The following is a 26,903-nucleotide window of genomic DNA, read 5'->3' as shown; positions in this document are numbered from 1 at the left end:
TTAATTGGTCTGAATTTAATACTGTCATCCTACTTTCTCTGTGTTTTGGCCTTTTGTTTGTGGTGTATCTCACATATGGATTTTGGTTTTTATCCCACTCCGAGAATGTTACTAGGTCCATTTAACTCATTTATACTAAATATTCATATATATACGTATATATCGCTGTCTTCTGTAATATGGCTACTACCATTTCCTTGGCATCCTATTTTTAATCTATACTAGTTACTTTAAAAGTTTTCAAAGACATCATTGACCCTATCTTTTCTCTATTTATTGAAAGACACATCATTTTTTACTGTGTCTTATAGAACCTGAAAAATGTAGCTTATTTTTATCACTCCATTCATTAACTTTCACAAAATCTGGAGTTTAGTTTTCACATATTGTTATTATTACTTAATTACTTCATATACCTATAACGTATTTTAGGAATCATCTTTCACGTTTTTGAGTCAAAATATTTTATAACAGTAATTTAGATTTAGCTATTTCTTATTATTATGCTCTTTAATTCTTTTACATTTTAAGTTTGATATTTCTGAGATACCACACTCATTCACCTTTCAAATATCAGGAACTCCACTTTAAATATTTTCAGGAAGGTGAATTGTATCTTTTCTGAATCTCCACCCATACTATAATATTTTCTAGTGCTTTTATTCATGAACAACTTCTTGGATGTATACTACTCTCAAGTCACACAATTTCCCATCAAATTACATATACTGTAGATATACTCTATTTCCCATCAAATAGAGTATATCTACAGTATATCTCTGTAGATACACTCTATTAAGTTCAGTAGTTGAGTGTTAAGGAAATACGAGGCAACATACACATCTTTTTTTTTTTTTTTTTTTTTTTTTTTCGGTACGCGGGCCTCTCACTGTTGTTGCCTCTCCCGTTGCGTAGCACAGGCTCAACGGCCATGGCTCACAGGCCTAGCCTATCTGCGGCATGTGGGATCTTCCCAGACCAGGGCACGAACCCGTGTCCCCTGCATCGGCAGGCGGACTCTCAACCACTGTGCCACCAGGGAAGCCCTGTACACATTTTTAACTGCAGAGAAGTGTGATAGAGTGATAAAAATTTTTTGATGCATAATACTTATTTCCTAAGCATAAAATTCTTTTGGGGAACAGCCATGGACATAAGAATTCAAGGAGAAAAAGCTAATAATATACAATTTGCAATGGTTACAGGTGCATATAAAATCACAACAGCATGTAAATTCTATTGAGCATTTTTACGATTAATTTAATGGTTTTATTTTAGAATCTGCATCCGTTGCAACTATTTAAATTTATGATAAAAAGTTTACAGTGATCTATAGTTGTAAAAAATTTAATTTAAGGGACATACTAGGAAAACAGTTTGAAGACTGATGTGACTGCTCCTGCCTAACTGGTCTTTTTTTAGGAAGACACATCTGGTCCTTCCTTGATACCTTTTAGAACTGTGAGAATTAGTCTTTCATTCCTTACTAGTCAGAATGGTAAGTAACGGGCTGTAGTTTCATGTACATCTACAATTTTTATTATCTTCTTCCATGTTCTTATGGGTCGTTTTTCCCCCGTTATTCATTCATTCATTCAACAAATACTTACTGAATAACTACAGTGTATTTTTCTAGGCCTTGAGGATACAACAATGTCCCCAGCACCAGAATCAGAAAAAAAAAATTAGAAAAATAAAATCAATCTCACGTAGTGAGGTGGAGAAGACTGAATTACAAATAAACAAGGAGATACCTACAACAATTTTGGGTGGTGAATTGCTTTGAAGAAAAATAAAGCAGAGCAAAGAGTATGTCATTGAAGGGAGTCTATTTTTGATAATGTGGCCAGAAAAGGGCTCTCTGAAGACAATCGTATTTCAATATTGGAAGCATTTCAATTGGAAGTGAAGGGGGATAAGCCAGGCTTAACAAATGAGTCTGCCATTTCAAATCCAAGTCCCAGTTTCATATCCCCCTCAATTGCTTAACCTTATTCTTTCCAACTTGTCTTTGACAAGACTCTGGACAAATTACTTTAAGCCCTGTATAGTTCAGTTTGATTTTCTGTAAAACAGAGACAACAATGACTCATGTTATAAAGGGCTTTGAGAGAACTGGAGATACTGACATAAAGCACCTAGCACAATGCTTGCCTGTTATGCAGTGGTCTCCCAATAAATCAAATCCAACTGGCAGGGAACCATCAACCTTCTCTCTATGCTTTTGTGTCTTCCTAGAGTCATTTCACTGTGGGTTAGAGATGCAGTTTGTTCTGCAACAGGTGTGAAGATACCTGACTGACTTGGGGATTGACCCGATTTGGGGGCTGTATGCTTCCATGCTGGGAATGACTAAGGACTGTTGACTTTCACGCCTCAGCCTTCTGCTTTGCAGCCTCACTTGGTTCTCTCCCCCTTTAGCTTTCTATTTCTCCCCAGTCTCATGCGTTGTTTCTTTCCATTAAGCAGACAGTGACTATGTTACTGAAGATACCTGTTGAATGAATATGTAAATGAACAAGAAACTGAGGGAGAAGAAAAATTGGAGATGCTTTTAAATGTAGTTTTAGATACTAGTCCCTCCATTTCTAATGGACATTATCTTGAATACATATTTCAATGTATATTTAAAAACATTATTCTCTTAAAACAATAAAGATTAATCTCTAAAGCTCTTTATATAAATCATGTTCGTGTTGTCACACATTAAACAATCAAGAATTAATATGCATAACGCACCTAAAGTGCTAAAAATGTGCTTGCTATTTAAGATCTAGCCTTAAAAACTACCCGCCAAAAGGCTACTTGTTTTTTTCAGTCAGTGTAAAACGCTTACATCAACGTTGCTCTTTTCTTTATATAACCTGAAGTACAGGTTCAGTTGCTGTTTTCTGCTTTACGTATTGTATTTCTAGCTACCTTTAAATAATACAATTATCTCTTAACATGATGGATATGTTTAAGTACCAATTTCAAAATCTTTAGAGATACCAAGAAAAAAACCCAAAGCCAAAAAAACCTCCAGCTTTAGAGAGATCGCCTACTTTTGAAAGTCATGGTAATTTAAATGGTATTAAATACGTATTATTTTGTACTTCTTTTAATATTTTGTTTACTCTAATATCTCAAAAGTCCCCTAACAGTCCCGGAGTCTATCACAGATAATTGGGCCCAGAGTTTTAATGAAGAGATGGAACAGAGATGAACAGAGATGAACAGATGGAAGAGTAACAAAATACCAACGACCAAAGAAGCTGTCACTGACAATTAGGAAATCGGACCCAGGAGACAACTGAAAAAAGTGCAGTTTGGCTTTCGAATACTCTGGCTCAGGAAGCAACTAACTACGAACACTATCCTTTTGACTCATTGGCTCCTGGTTCCGCTTCCATAAAATGACACTGTGTTTTATGCGTTTGATTCCTCTAACGTCCCCAAGCACCTTCACTTTTGCCCATCTCTTTTGCAAGGTCATGCTAAATCACATTCCAGAGGCAAACCCTACAATGAACCTGTAGGATATATTCAAGTGGATCCTTCAGAATAGTGTCAACACCTTGTAGCTACTGGTTTGCTCGCCAGTCTCCAGAGTGAGGGTAAACTGGAGTTTGCACTCTGGAAAGTGGAACTGCACTCTGAACGAAAAGAACTGTCAGTATCAGTTGGCACTAACAGTTAATGTATGCTGATGAAGGATAAGCTACAGGGGCCAGGGGTTTACCATGCTCCCCATGCTTCCAGCTGAAGGCAGTCTTGCAGCCTCCACTCTGCTCCATCTTCGCATACCAGGGAGTTAGATAGAAACAGGTGGTCTGACCTATTCTGATCTAGCATTTGTTTTCATGTATAAGCTTACTTATAAGCTTATATACTATAATTGCAATGGAAAATCCATTCAGTGGAGAGACAGAGCAATGATAAACATTCAATATCCTTAACCCAATCCACTCTTAATAACTCCATAAAGAATGGATTTGTTGAGAATTGGGGGATATAAACAGACTTTAATCTGAGGACAGCGTTAAATCAGGTTTTGGCATCATTACCTCTGATGGAGCACCTGAGTTGCTGAGGTCCCACGAGGTACCTGCATCTGGTCTGGGAAACCTCCCATTTTATTTTCAATTGCCAACCTGTTTCACACCTGTGTCCACAGGTGTAACCGCTAACGGTGAGTTCTTAGACACCACAGCATTCAGGTTCGTGTGCTGTATTCCTACCGCAGGGATCATGTTAACAGCTGGCAGCTTAGCAACTGCCACCGTCTAATTTCAGTAAAGATTAAGGCTTAAAAATTCTTAGCTGGAAATGTTCTTGGCAGAGGCCAAAGGTGCTGCTAGAGTTATTTAAAAAAAAAAAAAAATCCCAGAGCTTAATTTAATCAAGGAAAATGAATATATCTTCAAGCTCATGATGGATTTGAAGGAAATATATATTTACTGTCTTGACCAAATGGCATAAAAAAGATTTAGCAATCAGTGCATAAATTAGAAAGAGGAAAGGCAGTCTTTTTAAAACAATGCTCAGACCGATTCACATATACTCTTTTATTGAACAAATATTTCGGCCGTTTCTACTCACAGTAGATTATAAGAAAGACAAGGTCCTTATTTTCATGGAGCATATATTCTAGAAGGGGTAAAGAGATAATTAAAAAATAGATATATAAGGATGACAACTTTGATTAGAGAAAAATGCTCTGAAAAATATAAAACAGGGTAATGTGACAGGGAGTCACTGTAGATTGGGTGGGTAAAAAAGACCTATTTAAGGTGACATTTGACCTGATACCTAAGTGGGTAGGTATAGAATGAGCCAGTCACAGAGGAAATATAAGCAGTAGAAAAAATGTTCAGAATTTCTTTAGATGCGTTTAGGGGTAGCCAAGCAACAACTGAGTGGAAGAAAGGTAGGGAGACTTAATTCAAAGGCATATTTGCATAGGAATCACACTTTAGAAATAAACTCATATTATCATATATTTGAGAGAGGGGGCTAGTGACTTGGAGGTGCTAAACTCCAGCTCTTGGCACCGCGATTAATCTGGGCGCAGGGCATTACAAGTCACGGTGCTGCTCAGACACAGGCAGGGACTCATCAAAGAGGAAGCTAGAGGCCACAATATGTACAATATATCGGACCTTCTCTAGGTTAGAGTCAGAGGTTATTCTAAGTGTAATGGGAAGTCATGGAGGGATTTAGACAGAAAATTGGCAAAATCTGAGTTATGCTTCAAATAGATTATTCTGGCAATGTGAAGAATAGATTGTAAAGAGAATGGTAGAAAGTAGCAGCAGAGAGAACAGCTGGGATTCTATTGTGAAAATCCATGTGAAGATAATAGTGGTTTCAACTAGAACAGGAGCAGAGAAGATGGAAAGAATTGAATGTAAGCAGGATACTGTTCTGGCTGTAGATAAAACAGTATTTTCTGACGGACATGGGGGCAATGAAAAAAGAGTCATCAAAGACGACACCAACGTTTTGGTTCAAGTATGCTCAAATATAAGTCAGTTTTTATGTTCCATATAGAGGTTTGAGAAGGAACCCAAATTAAAGGTGAGATATTAATTTATCTTACATTTACCAAGTCTTAATTATGTGGCAGGAACACTACACATGTATGTGTAAAGATATATATGCATACGAATGCATGCATATACATAAAGATATACACATACAGCATTTTAAAGTTGAGTCTTATAAAACAAAAAAATTAAGCCCATTAAAATTTAATTCAGGTAAAGGATATTGTCACAATATTGCACATTCCTCATTCATAGGGCCTTTGCTCTTTCATATAGATATGAGCTAGAAAAGAAGAGAAATAGACATTTCTTTGCAATCTAAACATGAAAATAACAACACAAATTTTAAGGGAAAACAGGGTATACGCAAAAGAGGAATTTTTGCATTTGCGATCATATCCTGATCTGTATGAGATACTCCTTACCAAATTCGGCCCTACTCGCACTCTACTTTCTTTTATAGTTTTAGCTCTTGAGACATAGGTAAATGATATTTTAGAACCATTTTGAAGAGTAAGTGCATTAGTTCGCTAATGCCCAAAGGTAAATTGTATAAATTAATATGGCCATTTTCTTGTTTTTGGTTCTTTTTTTTTGGCTATGGAAAACTCAATTCTCACAAAGCAAAAGTTATCTTAAAAATGAAACTTAGGGCTTCCCTGGTGGCGCAGTGGTTGAGAGTCCGCCTGCCGATGCAGGGAACACGGGTTCGTGCCCCGGTCCGGGAAGATCCCACATGCCGCGGAGCGGCTGGGCCCGTGAGCCATGGCCGCTGAGCCTGCGCATCCGGGGCATGTGCTCCGCAACGGGAGAGGCCACAACAGTGAGAGGCCCGCGTACCGCAAAAAAAAAAAAAAAAAAAAAAAGAAACTTAAAAAAATTCTTTTCCTCTGAGATTTTGTTCCAAATAAACTCCACAACCAAAAGAATTTTCGAGTTTCTTTCACACGTGCATTTTGAAAGATAATACATGCAACCTGACACATAATGACCATTAACTATAAAAAAAGACAGATTAAAAGAAAAAGTTTTGGTGAGTATTTAAGCATTCATGAGTCAGCTAGAGCTTTATAAATCTTACTTCATATTATAGGTATCTATGCCTTTCGCCCAGCAATTTCATTTCTATAGGAATACTCCCAATACACCTAAAGATTATGCATATAGATTGATTCCAGCATTATTTGTTGATTAAAAAAAGGAACTTAAATGTCTTAAAAAGGGGAATTGTTATATAAATTATCTTAATCTACACTATGGGATCCAATCGTCCATTAAAAAGAATAAAACAGATTTTAAAATACTGACATGGTAACTTTATGATATATTTTAAAAGAATAAGTGGTACATATATACAATGGAATATTACTCAGCCATAAAAAAGAATGAAATTGGGTCATTTGTAGAGATGTGGATGGACAGAGTCTGTCATACAAAGTGAAGTAAGTCAGAAAGAGAAAAACAAATATCGTATATTAACACATATATGTGGAATCTAGAAAAATGGTACAGATGAACCTATTTGCAGGGCAGCAATAGAGAAGACGCAGACATAGAGAACGGATGCATGGACACAGGGGATGAAGGGGGTGGTGGGATGAATTGGGAGATCAAGTTTGACATAAATACACTACTTTGTGTAAAACAGACAGCTAGTGGGAACTTGCAGTATAGCACAGGAAGCTCAGCTCAGTGCTCTGTGATGACCTAGACGGGTAGGATAGGGCGTGGGGTGGGATGGAGGGGATATATGTATACACATAACTGATTCACTTCATTGTACAGCAGAAACTAACACAATACTGTAAAGCAATTATACTCCAGTAAAAAAAATAGGAGGATCAAAACAATTCACAAATGTATCAATACATGGAATGATTCCATTAGGGTTGGATTAGACTGAAACAAGTTTAAAAGGTCAAACTACTAGCAATGGTTATTTGGCTATTGGGGGGGAAGACTGGAATAAGGTGGCCGTGCTGGGAGGGGTGCTGAAGAGGGCCTTTCATTTGCTGCCATAAATACTTGTGTATGGTTTGGTTTTATCCTATACTGAGTATGTCTTGGGTTTGTACATTTTAAATCAGTTTAAAACATGAAGCCAGAGAGCCACTACCCTATGACTTTCTTGCCTTGACAGAAGCATATTTATTCACTTTGCATTACTATAAGCAAACATCAGCTTATGTCCCAAGACTAAACCTAGACCATATAATTTCCTGCAGTTAGTGGCATTCTCAGAACTGTGCCAGTAGCCTGCTGCAGTGCTTCTCCAGGTGTGCTGAATATTTCAGATATCAATAGGCTGGGGCAGCCACTTCTTTAAGCTTAGAGCAGATTTTGATGGCATGTCACTAACAGAGTGGTTCTCGTATGTCTGCAGCATGTAATGATCACTCAGTGGCATGGCTGACTGTTTATATCCTGTGCCAACTCAGCTGATGTGTAATTAACATTATGTCTTGATAGCCTGCTGTTTGCGGCAACTTCAAGTCATGATTCTGACACATCGACAACAAGCAGTGAACACTCTGATACAGGGCCAAAACAACATAGATGTCTATCTTCTTCAGTTTCCAGGCATGTCATACGGTAAGTGGCCTTCATGAGCATGGGACTCTTTATGCCATCAGTCACTGGCCATTTCTTTAATGGAGTGACACTGTCTTGTACTTCGTGAAATGAAGGATCCACAGTGATTATTCGTTTTTTCTGTTTGTCTTCAGATCAATTGTAGTTGTGTGCATTAATTTGATCATGGCACCGTGACAGAGGAAATCAGAGCTTAGCCTCTAGAGACTGACAGAACTGGATTAATCACTTGACGCTGCCACTTACTAACTGTATAATTCTGGGCAAATTATATAACCTCTTTGTACATCAATTTAATCTGTACAGTGGGGATAATACCTACCCTCAAATAAACCTTATTCTGAAGAGTAAAAGAGATAATGTAGTAAAAGTGCTCCCCATAAATGCCTGCCACATTTGCATAATAAATATTAGATTAAATATAGCAATAATTGTATTAATAGGTGAGTGATTCAGGAATTTGTATATTACCACAGAATATGCAATATCTGGGGGCATACAGGTTTTTGAATAGGCATTAGCTGAATACAGAATTATGAAATAATTCAGTCTGGTTAAATCACAAATACAAGTATAGAATTTTAAAGCTACTGAATGGTTTATTATAATGAACTAAAACATATTAGTGTCATAAGTACTTTATGCCAATGATATCCTCCAAATGTAATACTAAAACACTGAATAAGCATAACAAACACATATAAGTTTAATACAAACACATGTAAGTTTTGGTAAGAGTTCAAACATATTCCTCAAAATCACTGTTCTTTCAGTTTGGCTTGAACCAAAATTTACCTTCATGAAAAACAAATGCAGCCTCTTAGACATGAAAGATCTAATTAATACTGTCACTATACTGGCTTCAGAATCTAAATGGGGTCCAAAACTAATCTTACTTAGAAGCTAAATAAACACCCCACACTGATAAGTAATTCATTTTCCCATTTTCAACTCTGATTTAAATGTTTATACAAGAGTCTTTGAAAAGTCTCTTCACCTCAACAGCTCTGCAAGTGTTCCCTTTGAACAATGACTTTGCAGCTGACCAAACCCGACTCTCAATCAATTTTTATGAGTACAAATTCTTGGGCTGATGGCTAGATCTCCAGCTATATCACTCATATAATACACACTCACAAGTGGTGATGAGATTCACATTATCACCAGAGCACCATTCTGACGATGGCGGCAGCAGACACAGCAGGGGTATACTGTCCTCTCTGAAAATGACTCCTTCACCTTTTAATAGTGCAGCCTGCAGGTACAGATCTACGAACTATTTGCCAATAGAATGAGAGCTATCTTTAAAAATACTGATAAAACTACCTGGCTCTTCCCAATGAGTCCTTCTTGCTCAATCTCCATACATACCCATCTTGATTTTGAAGTGGGTACATTCAATTTGTCTTCCCATTACATTTGGAATTGAAAGGAAGATTCAATTGTCTTTAAAACTTCAAAAAGTTGCCAGACTACTGGCGTGTAAATCTCAAAACACTTGGGCATGGGATTCTTTGTGTGAGTACACGTACTTACATATATTTGTGTAAAGATACAATGCTTAAATATGACTTCAAATTTTAAAATGATACCTCAGGTACAATAAATCTGAATTCATGATAGTTTGGTGGTGTTTCTCCTAAATTTTAATTACGGGGTATAGAGGTTTACCTCCTTTGGTTTAAATTGAATTTTGCCTTTAAAATGTTAAACATATTTTTGTTACGTGGAGAACTTTCTAGCTCTCCAAAGACATGGTTAATGTTCCTAAAAGACATACCAATTAATGATCTCAAAAGTATTCAACTTCCTTCTTTCATTTCTAAACTCTCTTATGGGGTGATAAAGTATACGTGGTTGTTTTATAACTTGATTCTTGTGATCATATGCCAGAAAATAAGGTAAGAAGCAAAGGATTACCTTGAACTTCACCTGGCCAGAAGCATGAGGTGTCCATTTGACCTCTCAAAACTGATCTGCTAAGGCCTAGTTTTCATATTAAAACAGTCAGTATATAAGAAACTCTTTAGCCTACTGTCATTTCACTGGATCTCTACACAACAAACACTCTCTGATTCATTCTTTAAAAAAATAGTGAATATGATCCAGCAATCACATTCCTTGGCATTTACCCAAAGGAGCTGGAAAGTTATGTCTATACAAAAACCTGCACACAAACGTGTATAGCAGCTCAGTTCATAATTGCCAAAATTTGGAAGCAACCAAGATGTCCTTCAGCAGATGAATAAATAAACTGTGATTCATCCAGACAATGGAATATTATTTAGTGCTAAAAAGAAATGAGCTTTTGAGCTATGAAAAAACATGGAAAAATCTTAAATGCAAATTCGTAAGTGAAAGAAGCTAATCTGAAAAGGCTACATGTTGCCTGATTCCAACTCTATGACTTTCTGGAAATGGCAAAACTATGGTAAAAAGATCAAGGGTTGCCAAAGGTGGAGGGGAAGATGAATAGGCAGAACACAGAGGATTTTCAAGGCAGTGAAAATGCTTTGTATAATGTTACAATAATGAATAGTATGTTTGTCCAAATACACAGAGGTACAACACCAAAAGTGAACCCTAATAAAAACTACGGACTTTTGATGAAGATGATGTGTCAACGTAGGTTCATCCTTGGTAACAAATGTACCATTCTGGTGAGTGTTGTTGACAGTGGAGGAGGCTATGTCTGGGGACAGAGGATATATAGGAAATCTCTGTACCTTCCTTTAAATTTTGTTGTGAACCTAAACTGCTCTAAAAAAAAATATCGACTAAAAGGTATGATATGTTGAACATCTGTGGTTACTGGGTGACATTCTCATGTGCTCTCATACATATTTCCACCAGTTAAACTCTAGGCTTGCTAAGAGTCAGTAGGGTTTGCTTATTAGGCCAATAACATCAGCTATTGAACTTATGGGATGGGAACTTATGAGATTCTATGTAAATGAATGACATATGACTATGAAAAAGAAGCTGCACTTCCTACAAAAAATCAGTTGAATGCTTGGAAAGATTTGACAAAGACAAGTCACTAACACAAACTTGTCAAATTAGATGTGGGTGAGACATCTATAACTGGAGAAAGATCTGCACTCAAACTGCCTGGTAAATGCATTTCAATTCTTGTGCCAATGTCAAGAAATTAAACCTGGAAACCAAAGAAGATGGCTTATAGGTGTGGTTTTTGGAGGAGGATCACTGAGAACTCCCCACAGGGAGCCCTTTCTCAAAGCAAGTGCTTGGGGTTTATATCAGAAGATTGTCAGTGTGTGTGCGCACGCACATGTGTGTGCATCTCTTAGTAAACTCGTTGACCAAATATTGGTTCTATTTACATAAGAAAAAGTCACACTTTACCCAGGGGAAAAAAGCACTTTTGATGAAAAGGTTATACTTTTCGTGAAGTTACCACGCTACTATGGCACATCAATAAAATAATTTTATCCAGCAGTTGATAGATGGCTTTATTTCTGGAAGACAGCAAATAATTTTCTTTCCTTGGAATTTCACCATGTTAATCTGATCTGGGCTATTTAAACTACTTACGTGTGAATAGGAATTGATGAGATTTTACAGACTGTTTTGTGTTAAGGATCCCAAGAGAGCTTCTCTTTTCATATATATTCACTGGGAACAAAACAGCTTGGATTTATCATGAAATGGAATGACTATTACTCAAATTTATTCTTTAATGTAACTTTAACTAAATGAGTATATTCCATGAGCAAAGGTCATCCACGATTCAAAAACCAAACCAAAACAAAAAAGAGTCAACTGAAGTGTACATTCCAATATCCTGTCTACATTCAGAATACTATCACAAACAAATCTACCAGTCAAGGTAATTTAAAGACCTGTACATGTGAATAAGTGATATATATGGTACATTTTTATAAAAACGCATGTTTCTATGTATTAAGTTTTATCTATGAACTATGGAACAATGCAGTGACTCTCAAGGTATGCTCTTGGGATCCCGGAGCTCTTCAAGATCCTTTCAGGGACTTGGGAAGTCAAAACCATTTTTCTAACAATATTCAAACATCTTTGCCTGTTTCACACTTACTCTCTCAAGAGCGTATAGCGGAGTTTTCCAGAGGCTAAATTTCACCTGAGATTGCGACAGATTGAAGGCAGAAGCTGATGTGAAAATGCAGCTGCATTCTATTTTATTAAGCCAGAATATTAAAGAGGGGTACAAAAGCACAAAGTAATGCCACTCATATCACTAAAATGTTTGGCCTGAAAAATAGTTATTTTAAATAAAAAGGTTATTTGCATTGGCATATAATGGGCTTACCAATTTTATTTTAAAATGAATTAAAACATTTTTTAAATTTCTCAGTTTTAATTTCTGATACAGTAAATATTGATAGATACAACCCACAAAAAACTTGAGAATGGCTTAGAGTGATTATGTGACAGGAAAAAAGTCTACTTACCTGAACAAGAACAAAGTAACGTTTTTTCCATCTTTTCCAAACCTTCTGTCCAAGGGCATACAGATATCTGGTAAGAAAAACAAGTAAAAGAATACTTTACATGAATGGTGTGGTTCCATGTAATCGTATTTCTTCCATAGGTATTCATTCTTGCAACGAGCCTGCTAAAGGCAAAGTTTAGTTCATTTGGAATCTGTGACAGCACGCAGCTTCTGTGTTACAAAATGACTGAGCCTGTTCTACGGCTTTTGAAAGGGAATTGATTTATGTGGCTTGTCAACTGTCAGTTCTTCCCACAAACTGAGCGAAGTTGGAGTTAGAAAGGATAATCAAAGAAGCAGTAGGAATTTTATTTCTTATACATATTTCTTAGGAGAGACAAAGGCTACGAATTGAGGCTACAGTACCAAATGTTTCAGCTCTCAGCTGACCGGGGCTGAGGAGTGTGGCCTCGCAGGCAGCTGGCTGCAGAGTCCAGAACCCATGGAGAAGGGTCGCTGTTCAGCTGAGTGTTCCCGAGATGTGCCTGCACCAATCTCAGTTTCCATTTCCTCAACTATCAAATGAAAGGACTGGATGTGATGATTTCTGAGGTCCCTGCCAGCTCCATAATTTGGAGACTTGCCTGACTTATGCAAGCCTCTTACTGCAAATTTTCCTAACTATGAAATTTAGATACTAATGAAGATGACACTGTACAATTTAACACAGTTTCAACCAAGGCTTTTGTTTAACTTTGCACTGCTATTAGTAACCTAAATTGAAATGATTCAAGTAGTCAATCACTGGAGAAGAGAACTTTTGTTCTTACTGAATATACAGATGTAAGCTTAAGTATCAAGGAGGAAAGAGAAGAAATTAAAAATTAATCAGGTATGAGTGTGTCATGGAGGGCTATTTAAAATTATACCACATACCTCCTACAAAAGTGGGAAACATTGTTAGAAGTTTAAAATATGACAAATAGAGAGCTAATTTTTAAATTAAAGTAAGACTTTTCAGTATTTTATCACAATCCCTTTTTCTAATGTGGAGGTTTAACACTGCTGAGGCTATTCAAACTAACTTAATTTATAAACAATTCTGAGTGATTTAAGAAAAGGACTATAGCTAATAGTTTGTTTAGGGGCTTAAAGTCTTCAGACTTTCTCTCAATTTTTAAAACTGAAAACTTAGCTTGAATTTTTAGTTTCTGTCTTATGAAAATAATTCTCTTTTGTAAAACAAAACAAACATACTCTGCCCCCTTTTGAAAAAAATATGGGATATTAGCTAAGGTGTGCTGAAATGATGGGATTTCTTATTCACTGCTAGTGGAGTGTAACATAAGACCACCTTCCTGTAGGATAACAAGGCAGTATATAGAAACGGTCTCCACCTCTTCATCATGGAATTACGGAAATAATTAGATACATACACAAAGATGTATGCTACATGGATACTTAGAACAGCGTTATTTATATTATGAAAAAGGTGACAACTTAAATGTCCAACAGTAGGTGAATGTTTAATAAATGCTAGAAAATGCATAGAAATACTATGCCACTGAAAAAATATTTTTGATAAAATAACATAAAGAAAATTTCATTGCATAATATTATGGGAAAAGAGCAGATTCAAAACTATTGATACATAAATACTTAGTGATTGGAAATTTGTAAAAAATATACAAAATAGATATTCCAAAATTTTAGTAATAGTGCCTTTGAGTGGTGGGATTATGGAAGATTTAAGTTGCCTTCTTTATTCCCTGTATTTCTAAATTTTCTGAATAAAAACATACACAAACATGGGGTTACTAAAAGTCGACATAAATCCTAGGCTCTTGCCTAGAAAGCATCACCCCAAACTGCCCAAATTAATTATATATTTTCTTTCTCTCAGACACATCAGCTAGCTGAAGGGTTTGGCAAACTTCTATTTGGTTCTCACAATACCCTTGATGACCTATCGTCTGCGCTTGTGGATGTAATGCGAATACATTTAGAGTCTATCAGAAATATCTACCGCTACTGTTCTCACCTGTTCACTATCTCCTCCTGAGGGCCCCTTGAAACCCTTTGCCCCATCTTTGCTCTAGCCTCTAATTTCTCTTCTATGGTGCCAGTGATAGGTGTTTAGTTGCTCTCTTTCTGTCTTCCCTATGTAATTTTCCTCTGCTGAAAGGCATACACCCAAGCTCCTATTACAGGGTTAACAGCAATGACCTCAGGAGCTATACACTGTGGACACGACAGATGCTCTCTGTACAAGTTCACTAGCAAGGAGTACACCAAATAGCTGCTGAGGAGCCAAGAGGGCATCTGGAATAACCTCTGCCTGTGACCACAGGCTGGTTCTTCAACGTGTCTCACTTAGCATGCTGCTGGGCTACTAGGTCAGACATAAGTGAAAGTGAATAGGGATACACAAACCATCAACACCACAAGCAAGTGTAAGTCTTGCTGACAGTGAAGGTTCTGCATAAGGGATAATACTGTCATCTGCAACCTCATTAAAAATGATGCCTCACCACATTTGGAATGAAAAGGTATGGTTTCTGTGAAGACAGAAAGCAGAGGGGTGGGTGGATGTACACGTGTATACTGAAAGATATTATTAGAATAAAAGACAATTCAAGACTGGAACCAAGGTAAGCATTTGAATGTTGGGCCTTGAGGTATTATGGACTATTGCACTAGAATTCAACAGAATATATACAGAAGAAGTCACAATTGATCAAACATTTCTAGAAAGGAATTGCTCATAAGAGTTTTAGTCTCTATAGAAGAAAAAAATTACATTCAACAAAAGTAAACATTTCTGCATAAAGGAAATGTTACAAATGCTATGTAGGAAAAATATGATAGCACCTGCCCTTTAGTTTTCATATTAGCCAGACAAAAATTTTACATAAAATTTTTTTGAACATATATAAAAGATATCAGAAAAGTTAACTATACTGAATAAGAACAGATTAAACTTCAACAACTCTGAGTTTTTTCACTATAAGCATGAGTTCTGGAATCAGGCATCAATATCACCATCTAGCTGCTTTTTCACTGTATAAAAGCAGATACTTGGTGTAAAAGACATTTAAAATTGAGGGGAGAATGAAGAAAAAAGATGTTCATCAATGTCATTTAAGAGTAAAAATTCAAAAACCATCTAAGAATCAAGCAGTTAAAATGATTACGTTGCCATTAAGAGTGATGCCAAAAACAAAAGCCCAGGACCAGATGGCTTCACAGGCGAATTCTTTCAAACATTTAGAGAAGAGCTAACACCCATCCTTCTCAAACTCTTCCAAAATATAGCAGAGGGAGGAACACTCCCAAACTCATTCTACGAGGCCACCATCACCCTGACACCAAAACCAGACAAAGATGTCACAAAGAAAGAAAACTAGAGGCCAATATCACTGATGAACATAGATGCAAAAATCCTCAACAAAATACTGGAAAACAGAATGCAACAACACATTAAAATGATCATACACCATGATCAAGTGGGGTTTATCCCAGGAATGCAAGGATTCTTCAATATAGGCAAATCAATCAATGTGATACACCATATTAACAAATTGAAGGAGAAAAACCATATGATCATCTCAATAGATGCAGAGAAAGCTTTTGACAAAATTCAACACCCATTTATGATAAAAAAATCCTCCAGAAAGTAGGCATAGAGGGAACTCACCTCAACACAATAAAGGCCACATATGACAAACCCACAGCCAACACTGTCCTCAATGGTGAAAAACGGAAACCATTTCCACTAAGATCAGGAACAAGACAAGGTTGCCCACTCTCATCACTCTTATTCAACATAGTTTTGGAAGTTTTAGCCACAGCAGAGAAGAAAAAGGAATAAAAGGAATCCAGGGCTTCCCTGGTGGCACAGTGGTTGAGAGTCTGCCTGCCGATGCAGGGGACATGGGTTCGTGCCCCGGTCCGGGAAAAATCCCACATGCCGTGGAGTGGCTGGGAAGCAGCCGCATAGCACAGGGAGATCAGCTCGGTACTTTGTGACCACCTAGAGGGGTGGGATAGGGAGGGTGGGAGAGAGGGAGACGCAAGAGGGAAGAGATATGGGAACATATGTATATGTATAACTGATTCACTTTGTTATAAAGCAGAAACTAACACACCATTGTAAAGCAATTGTACTCCAATAAAGATTGAAAAAAAAAAAACTACAATGAGCTATCACCTCACACCAGTCAGAATGGCCATCATCAAAAAATCTACAAACAGTAAATGTTGGAGAGGGTGTGGAGAAAAGGGAACCCTCTTGCACTGTTGGTGGGAATGTAAATTGATACAGCCACTTTGGAGAACAGTATGGAGGTTCCTTAAAATGCTAAAAATAGAACTATCATATGACCCAGCAATCCCACTACTGGGCATATAACCTAAGAAAACCATAATGCAAGAAGAGTCATGTACCACAATGTTCATTGCAGCTCTATTTACAATAGCCAGGACATGGAAGCAACCTAAGTGTCCACCAACAGATGAATGGATAAAGAAGATGTGGCACATATATACAATGGAATATTACTCAGCCATAAAAAGAAACAAAACTGAGTTATCTGTAGTGAGGTGGATGGACCTAGAGTTTGTCATACAGAATGAAGTAAGTCAGAGAAAAACAAATACCGTATGCTAACACGGATATATGGAATATTTTAAAAAAAAAGTTTTGAAGAACCTACTAGAGAATGGACTTGACGACATGGGGAGGGGGAACGGTAAGTTGGGACAAAGTGAGAGAGTGGCATGGACATATATACGCTACCAAATGTAAAACAGATAGCTAGTGGGAAGCAGCCGCATAGCACAGGGAGATCAGCTCGGTGCTTTGTGACCACCTAGAGGGGTGGGATAGGGAGGGTGGGAGGGAGGGTAATGCAAGAGGAAAGAGATATGGGGACATATGTATATGTATAACTGATTCACTTTGTTATAAAGCAGGAACTAACACACCACTGTAAAGCAATTATACTCCAATAAAGATGTTAAAAAAAAAAAAAAAGACTGAGGCCAGAAAGAATGATAATGGAAAATCATAATAATGTTGTTTTTAAAAAGCTGTCACATGAACTTATACTGTATGCATGGGGAAAAAAATCCAGAAAGATGTATCAAAATGGGAAACCTGAAGTGAGTATCTGGCTGGTGAGATTAAAGATAAATTTTATTTTCTTCTTCACGCCTTTCTCCATTTTCATAATTTCTATCTTGAGCATGTCTTCCTTTTTTGTTGTTGTTGTTGTCATTTAAGTAAGGTATACTGGTAGATTACCTAAAGTAAAATTCACCCATTTTAGGTATATAATTGGACGAAACTTGAAATAGGAGGGATGTAACCACCACAGTGAATTTATAGAACACTCCCACCCCCCCACCCAAAGGTTCCTTCATGCCTTTTTTATGAACCATCTCCTCCTCACATCTGCAGCTTTGCAACCACTGATCTGATTTCTGACCTTATAGTTTTTTGTTTTCCAGGATGTCATATAAGTGGAATTACACAGTATGTAGCCTTTGGTGTCTGGCATCTTTCACTTAGTATAAAGTTTTCGAGATTCAGCTTTTGTCTGTATCAGGAGTTCATTCCTTTTTATTTCAATGTATGACTTCAATGTGTTTATCCTTTTACCAGTTGGTGGACATTTGAGTTGTTTCCACCTTTTTGGCTATCGTAAATAAAGCTGCTATAGCCATTCACATATAAGTCTTTGTGTGGGCACATGTTTGCATTTCTCCTAGGTAAATATCTAGGATTGGGATTACTGAGTTACAGTGAAAGTGTGTTTAACTTTATAAGAAACTGCCAGATTGCTTTCCATGGCTGTACAATTTTTCATTGTCATTAACAATGTATGAGAACTCATCTTACTTTTATCATTAGAAAAAAATCACTTTTATTAAGGATTTCAAGGATGTGGGCATTACAGCTCCATAAACAATACTTCTGACATGACTAAGTTGAATATCTATAGACCAAAGATGAGGATCTTTGTCACTTTATCTTGAGTACAGTGGCGAATTCCTATAAACTTTAATGGTTAAATGGGTTTTCCAGTTTTCAAAGCTATTCTCAAGTTCTGATATTTAGAGCAGTCTAAATTCTCTGTAGGTGGGTTGTCTTATCAGGGGACGATTAAAGTGTAAAGCAAGTAAGGAGAAAGGAGCCAAAATCATTTGAATATTTGGTTACAATCAGATAAAAAGCATCTGTAAAAATCAAGATGCATTCTTTTTTTTTGAATTTATTTATTTTTGACTGCGTTGGGTCTTTTTTCTTTTTCTTTAGTCATCAGTTTTATGCACATCACTGTATACATGTCAGTCCCAATCGCCTAGTTCATCACTCAAGATGCATTCTCTCGTAACTCATCTTTATGCCTAGCACTGCTGCTGAATTCAGAGTTCCATTTTTTTTGTTGTTGTTTTTAATGTTGAGTGTTAGGTTATAAATTATCTCTTTTATGGATAAAAATCCAGTAAGTTTTTTTTAATTTCAGAAAAATACACTAAAGTTACATTTAACATGTTATACTAGGCAATAGATTCATTTCGTTATACTTACACAGCAATGATTACTGAAAAATGAGTTATTCTGTATAGAGACTGTATATTCATCTATAATGAATTTTTAAAGAATTTGTATACAATAGGTTGACTTCAAATAGTCATAAAATATAATTTGATCATTCTTTAATGATTTAGAAAAGGATCCTATAAACATCTTGGGGTCATTACCATGAACTTCAATTATAACTGCATAGTTCTGTAAAAGGAGAAGGTACATCTGGTAGGACCAAATCTATTTGACATACAGTGGCAATAGTGATGATTAAACAAATCCTTGAGAGTTATTTACTTGTCACTTATTTCTGTTTCATAGAAATAGTTTAGAATTTAAGAAATCTATTATTAATATTATTTTCTTGCTGTCTGAACTCTGGAAAAATTCATTTTTTTAAAGTTTTATGAAATCTGATTCTACCCCATAAAGGTGTAGAGAACATCTTCCAAGAAGTGCATTTGTCACCTGGGACAGAGAGAGTACCTTGGCTCGTATGGTAATGTTGTTAAGGGGGTGCGGTCTGCTCTGCAACTGTATTCTCCCTGAATATTTAGTAACCTGCTGAGTCATTACTAGCTTCCTCTCAATTGTAGGATTATCTCAAATTAAAAAAGTTTTTTTTCCAGAGTATGTAAATTAGACCTGCCAAATACCAGGCAAACTGGGAACACACATTTAACTGGGTTTTGTGTGACAATTTACAATGTTACCCAATAAAATAAATATTTATCACACAGCATGAGACCAACATTCTCTAATGAGTGAATTTTTGTCACCTTATTTAAAGGTTTTAAAGAGCAAACCAAAAGCAAGTCTTCTGTTTTAGTTTTGGTGGGGTCTTCAACATGATTCATTTTCATCAACCTACAGAATCTGATTTTAAACAAAACATGTTTTCTCACCCTTGTTAAATTATCTCAGTTACTAAGAAATGGATGGAGGGAATTCCCTGCTGGTCCAGTGGTTAGGACTCTGAGCTTCCACTGCAGGGGGCCCAGGTCCCATCGCTGGTCGGGGAACTAAGATGCAACAAGCCGGGTGGCATGGCCAAAAAAAAACCAACAAAGAAATGGATGGAAGAGGAACACATACCAGCAGTTTTCACAGTCGTAGTCATATTACATTCTCCAGTACTCTATACTAGAGTACGACCCTAGGAAACAAATTCCCTAATCGGAGTTAAATTTGATTCAAGATTATTTAAATGAGGACAGAAGATATATTCTAATGTATGTAACACAGTTCAAAAGCACATATTTCCAATGCTAAACTGATACTAAATATAACACTTTTTCCATCGAAATATTTCCAATACATCACAATACTCATGTAACTAGAGTATTTGGGGTTATTTAAAAATAACTGCTCAGATACTATTTTAAAGTGTTTACTTTCATCAATACACCCAACTTAAGTAAGGTATTAAGAAGCTGTTCCCTTTGAACAAAAAATTGCCTGCTTAACTTTAAAATCTTCTCTTCTTACATGGGATTAGGTAACAAAGAAATTAGCAGCCCTGACACAAAGCTCGGATTTAACACATAAGAGTAAAGCCTTGAAGCATTTGGTTTTATAAATCAGTATAAATACAGCAATAATCTTAAAGTATTAATCCCTCTTCTAGGGCTGTTTCTAATTGAGAGTACTAGTTCCCCCAAAGAAACATAGGAATCAGCTAGGAAACAAGGCACAAAACAAACTAACGTGTTATCAATGATCCACTCACCTACGACTTTTTTTTTGGTATTTATTTCTAACTATTCTTAGGTCGTGCTCTATCCTCAAATACCAAAGCTAAGAGACAATGAACTTTATGAATTTCTGCTTGTATATTTAAAATATGATATGGACATAGATTATGTACCAGGCTGTTAGGAAAAATGTCAAGAAAACAGAGAAAAAAAAGAAGAGAAAATAAAAGTTTTGGCATAGCCAAACCTCAAGTCAATACAGTTACTATCAACAAAGCAAACGGGTCATTATTTTTCATCTACTACATCACATTTATATATGTCATTAGAGAATCTCAATACTTAACATTAAAAATTATACAACCTCTATGGTCTCAATGTGATCCTTAAGAGAGTTATCTGTTAACTTAAGAAGCCAGCTGGAACACATACCACAGCTGCTTCTAAAAGTTTTCATTTGTGGACAAACAAAAGCAGAGTCTTAATGAAATCCATCAGAATGTTCTGTGACAACAGGAATAAAAACTTTTCTGTAGAGATATGTTGATCATTAACAACATACATTACTCTATTACCAATAAAATGGTCTCAATATATTTATGGAGTAAAATGAAACTTGGTAAAAATAATCTTCAAGCAAAACAAAAATCAGTAAAATATGAAGCTTATTTTTGCTGAATTTTCAAATAGATATTTACATTTCATCACATGTTCACATTGCAATGCTTGTAAAACAAAATTACTTTAAATGCTTGTTTTTTATTCAGTACCCCTTGAGTATTTTTTTTTTAAAAAAAACAGATTCCCATATAACATTCTGTGATTTGCCTTCCTTTAAGCCAAAAAACCTCTGAAATTAGTCTTAGTAATAAATTAAGCCATTTTCTAGAAATGCTATATATTATTTGCTAATATATATAGTCACAAAAGTTAATGAAATTTCAAGAGCTCATTTTGATTAGTTTTAAAAACTGAGATTTAACTCATCTTCATAACACAGTATGTCTAAACTACAATATACCCTATATTTTTCAAGTATAGTAAAGAAACAGCTAATATTCTCTATGCCATATTTGAAATAGAAAATGGTAATATGAAATAAAGAACTCATCTATCCAAACGCTTTAAAAGCACCTTATAAAACCTTTTTAACTTGAAGATTGTTCAAAGAACACTTCAACACACACAAATTCTCCAGACATCTTACTAAACATTGTAGTTTAGTTTCAATTAGGGTGGTGGCATACAGTTCTAATAGAAAGGAGCATATGATGATTTATTTGCACGGAGTCCATGGTGTGGGAGTTCATGGTTTTACTTTATGGTGAAAAATCATCACTAATGAATATTTGAAAAACATAATTGTATACAGAAACTGGGAATTATGCGGTGCTTGAAAAAAAAGACTATTACTTTTGGCAGATCACTTATGACTCTAGCTTTTTATTCAAAGAAATGGAAAAATCAATCTACATGTTGAATGATAAAGCCTATTCTTCTACAAGCCTTCATTTCTCAAGGAAAAATACAGAAAGAAAAAAAATCAATATATAGAGTAGTTTAGTCCTGGAAAGGGCTTTCTTAAAGAGAAACCTCAGTCAAGGTTGAAAGAGCAATTAATGCAGGCTCAAAAATCTGGGCCATTCTGATAGAGTTCAGTTAACATGTGGCAGAAGTAATCATCCACTTGTGAAAATGATTTTCGGTTCATTCTCAAACACCTTTCAGACACTCATGATCCCATTTAACTGACAACAATACAGGCTATCCGTGGGCATCACTGCATTTGATGTGAAAACCAATAGGGACCAAATGCCCTCAGGCACTTTCAGTCATTCCCTGCAGTCTGTGCTCACAGCTTCCCCGCATAAAAGGAATCTTCCTTCTTTCACTACATTCTTTCCTTTATTTAACCCCACAAGATTAAGCCTTTTTTTTTTTCTTTTTTTTTTGGTTTTGTTTTCAGCTAAGGATGAGAAAAAGAAACTGATTCAAAACAACAGTGTGACCTGGGCATTAAGAAACCTAGAAGTAAATACTTTCCAGTTGGCTTTTATATACTTCCTGAATTCTTATGGGAAAGAGAACAAGAGGTGAGGCTGCAAGGAGAGGATCATCACCAAACAAAATCACAGAACATTTTGAAAGAAATGATGAATGATGAAAAATCAGAAACTCCTATCGTTCAGTAAGAAGTTAAAATGCGCGTGCTATGTCAGCAGGAGACCTGTGACAGCAAAGGAATAAAATGTAGTTCTTCCTTTTCTGTATCACGTTTTGTAGAATCAGCAACATGAACTGCCTCCCCCCACCCTTTTTCTGAGAAGTCTCATCTTCTGCTAGTTTAATCTCAGCTAGACGGGAGTTAAACTTGAGCTCATATCAGCATTTTCAGATTCAGTCTAACAGTCTAAGGTATAAATGCTATCCTTTAAAAACTGGCTTGCCGGGACTTCCCTGGTGGCGCAGTGGTTAAGATGCTGCACTCCCACTGTAGGGGGCCCAGGTTCAATCCCTGGTCAGGGAACTAGGTCCCACATGAATGCCGCAACTAAGAGTTCGCATGCTGCAGCTAAGGAGCCCTCGAGCCTCAACTAAGACCCAGCGCAATCAAATAAATAAATAAATATTTTTTTAAAAATTGGCTTGCTATTCACAAACTAGAATATGAATATAGGCAAACTGCCAAGATGAGAAGACCATAAAGCCCTATTCCACCCTCAGATTAAGACATCAAGATCTACAAGTGACCACTCTTAAAGGAGGTGTTCTAATATAAATGGCAATGCACTACCACTTAGAAACAAAACTGATCTGGGTAAATTATATTATAAGCAGTTCTACGAAAAGCAGTTTTAAACAGCTAAACACAAGCCAAACCATGGAACTAAACCTGTACAGAGAAATCTTTTGTTATACAGGCAGTTTTTCCTATATTTTTTGATAACTGATCATCAGTACCCTTTTATATCTCAATTAGCAGAAAAAGTGCCCCAATACATATTTTTTAATGGTTCATGACCTTACCAATGCTGATATTTAGAAAGTTATACAAATATCTTAGGGTCTCATTCTAATATACTCTACTACAGAGTGCATATTTTGTAGGCATGGTTTCATGTTTTTCCTCAGTTTAAATGTCCTTCGAAATATAATAATACTTTTCTGCATGTGCAGAAACTTTACTGCCTTGTTAAAAGTTAAAATTAGTGACCTTTCCAAGTTGATTATAAAATGTCTCAGAAGAGAATAAGAGGGAAAAAATGTCACAAGAATGTACTGAGTAACCTACCCCAACCAGGCAAACTTGCTTAGAGTCAAGCCTATGCCTGCATCTCCTGGGAGAAGGGTGGAGGGTAGCTGCTATGAAGATGTGACTCTCTAGGGGCTATGACACATTCCAAAGGGAAGGATGCTCCGCACCATTTAGCAAAAAACTCTGGCACACGTGATGATGAAAATGAAATAATTTACTTAGGCGCTCCTAGATATTTTTGTGATACAATCCATTACGCTTTCTTCTCTCTGAAAATGCAAATGGTTTGGAAATCAGGAAACAAAAGTTTTAGCAAAGGCTTTTATGCATGTATCATAGTACGTATTATTTATAAGGTATTGGAAGGTACTGGAAATACCTTCCCTTTGGGGGCACAAAATTCCTAAAGCAATGCAAAATGGTCACACACTTTTAAACTGTATATACGATACAGGTAATCCTGAGTTAACACAGATATGGTAGGCCTCAGTTTCCTCTTCTGTAAGTGGATATATCTGTTCTACCTGCTTCATATTTAGGCTAAATTCAAGTGAAATACGTACATAAAATGCCCATTTTATAAACTGCACACACTCTAAAAAGAAAATCATCGAGAAGATAATTTGGGATTCCGTGTTTTCCACTGTGTGTCTCAGGACATCTGGATAGAAAGAAGTAGTACACAAAGACAGAACGAGTTTGGCAAGCAAATAACTGTGAGAGATGCCGAGTTAAACAAAGCTAAGTGGTGTGTGTGTGTGAGGACTAGTAAAAGCCTGTAATAGACCTGGGAAATGAAACACTGAGGAGTGAGGACAGGAGGGGGGAGAATAGTGCAGGCAGCGTCTCCAAAATTACAGACTCTCTCTCACTGAAGACCATGTAGGAGTCACGCTCTCCTGCACACATTCTGGGAAGTTAGCTGGACCAGATGACTGCTGATGAGTCTTTAAGCACTACAACCATATAACTTGGTTTTTGCATTCTGTTCAGAATTAACTAATATCCTAATCATGATGAAAAATATCCTCTTCAGGGACTTCCCTGGTGGTCCAGTGGGTAAGACTCCGCGCTTCTCCGCGAACCCAGGCGCCCCGGGTTCAATCCCTGGTCAGGGAACTAGGTCCCACTTGCATGCTGCAACTAAGAAGCCTCATGCTGCAACTAAAAAAAAAAAAATCCCACATGTTGCAACTAAGACCCTGCACAGCCAAAATAAATAAGCAAACAAATAAATAAATATTTTTTAAAAATCCTCTTCACTTCTGACACTGCTTTACTTAGGATCTATAAACATTTATATTTGAAAACAAAAAGTTTTCTGTAAAATTTGGATCATAATCGCCATGGATTATGTTTGATTCCAGAAAGGTCTCTTTTTCTGTAACGTTATTCTCTGGTCTTAGTTAATGAGGACATTTTTGGAGGGCTCTGAAAATTTAGAAAACAAACTGTCTACGTCCATCTTCAACTTATCTTCATGTGAGTTATTTGTAAAGGTATTTGAATTCCTCCTGACACTCGGCATTCTGCAACAGCCTTGTTTTACCTAAACTGTATCACTTGAACTTCACTTTTGTGCTTTGTGACCAATCTTACCTGCCATCAAGGAGGACTGTGAATTCTGGGTCAAGATTTGGACTGAGCTGTGAGATCCCCTTGCTGTCCTGCCAGCTCTGACCTGTACCTTGCCCTCAGCATCTCAGTCCCTGTTCCTTTGAGCTTAAGTGGTTGCTTTGATAAGCTGCCCAATACTCCAGGCTGAGGACGCAGCTTTGCTCTTGTTCTTGCGAATCTTTCTCTGACACCCTGCTCTTGAATTCTAGACTTATTAGTTGGTCACAGACATTTCCAAGACAGCTCATATCTGGAACATTTCTGTGCTGAGACCCTTTGATACTTTTCTTGTGTTTTTTTTTTTTGGACACCAAGTGCTCCTTTGTACCAATACTCTGAGTTCTTGCTGCTCCCCTGGTTGTGTGTTGGCTGTCTTACCCCATCAGTCCCACATATCTTACAATTCCATCCATTTCCAACAATTTAAATTCATTTAGTTCTCACCTCTCATGTTTCCAATTTCTTCCCATCCCTCAGAGTTCAACTATCACTTTCTCAGAGAAGCCCTCCCTGACATCCCTAATGAGGTCATACGCCCTTCTTACATGTATTTGGTGAGATGTGGACATTCCTTCCACAGCCCTGCCATGGTGTATGGCATGGCACATTGGATGAATGTCTATTTCCAACACAACACATTAAGGTCTGTGAGGGTAAGGACCACATACATCAGTTACCACTCACCACCCTGTCTCAGCACTGTGACTTTATACAGCAGATATTCCATAAGCGTTTTTGGAATGACTGAATGGCTATTTCTAGTCTTGTCATTAGGAATGATTATAAGAACATAATGAAGAAAGTAAATCTTCAGCAAAAACTTATATAATATGTACAAGTGTAAAAGAAAAAGCCTTAGACAGACTTTGGATTTTCCATAAAGTTGGTATTTTCATATTTATCTAATCAAGAGTATTCAAGGTTTTAGCAGCAGAATTTTATCTTGATATTTAACTTAATATAGAAGCTCAGAACATAGAGGAAAGAAGAAGTGGCTGCTGGGAAAGGAGGACCGAGGTGCAGGAGTCCAGTTCGCCTACAAGCCCATCAGTCACGAAAAGGACTCCCAGGGTTTCTGGCAGGACAGTTTGAACCACAGCTGGAGATGGCCCCAAGGTCACAGTATCACAGGGGCCTTTAAGTTAAAATGCAATAGAATATATTCTATGTCTAAAGATTTCTAACTCCCTCA

General features: G+C 36.7%; 1 protein-coding gene across 9 annotated transcripts in view; it reads right to left on the bottom strand.

Annotated features, from left to right (window-relative positions):
- The window catches only part of CADPS2 (calcium dependent secretion activator 2), a 483,666-nt gene that overhangs the window by 185,073 nt on the left and 271,690 nt on the right, over window positions 1–26,903 (bottom strand). For all 9 annotated transcript variants that reach the window (XM_027102072.1, XM_027102066.1, XM_027102065.1 and 6 more), the window contains exon 9: window positions 12,572–12,638. In XM_027102072.1, the coding sequence (XP_026957873.1) occupies window positions 12,572–12,638 (67 nt within the window). The remainder of the gene's footprint in view (window positions 1–12,571; window positions 12,639–26,903) is intronic.

Source organism: Aethalodelphis obliquidens, unplaced genomic scaffold, assembly GCF_003676395.1.
Source record: "Aethalodelphis obliquidens isolate GAN/ISIS:26980383/991018 unplaced genomic scaffold, ASM367639v1 scaffold5, whole genome shotgun sequence".
Classification (NCBI taxonomy): Eukaryota; Metazoa; Chordata; class Mammalia; order Artiodactyla; family Delphinidae; genus Aethalodelphis; species Aethalodelphis obliquidens.
Note: the sequence above shows the minus strand (reverse complement) of the source record. Positions and strands in the feature narration are given on the sequence as shown.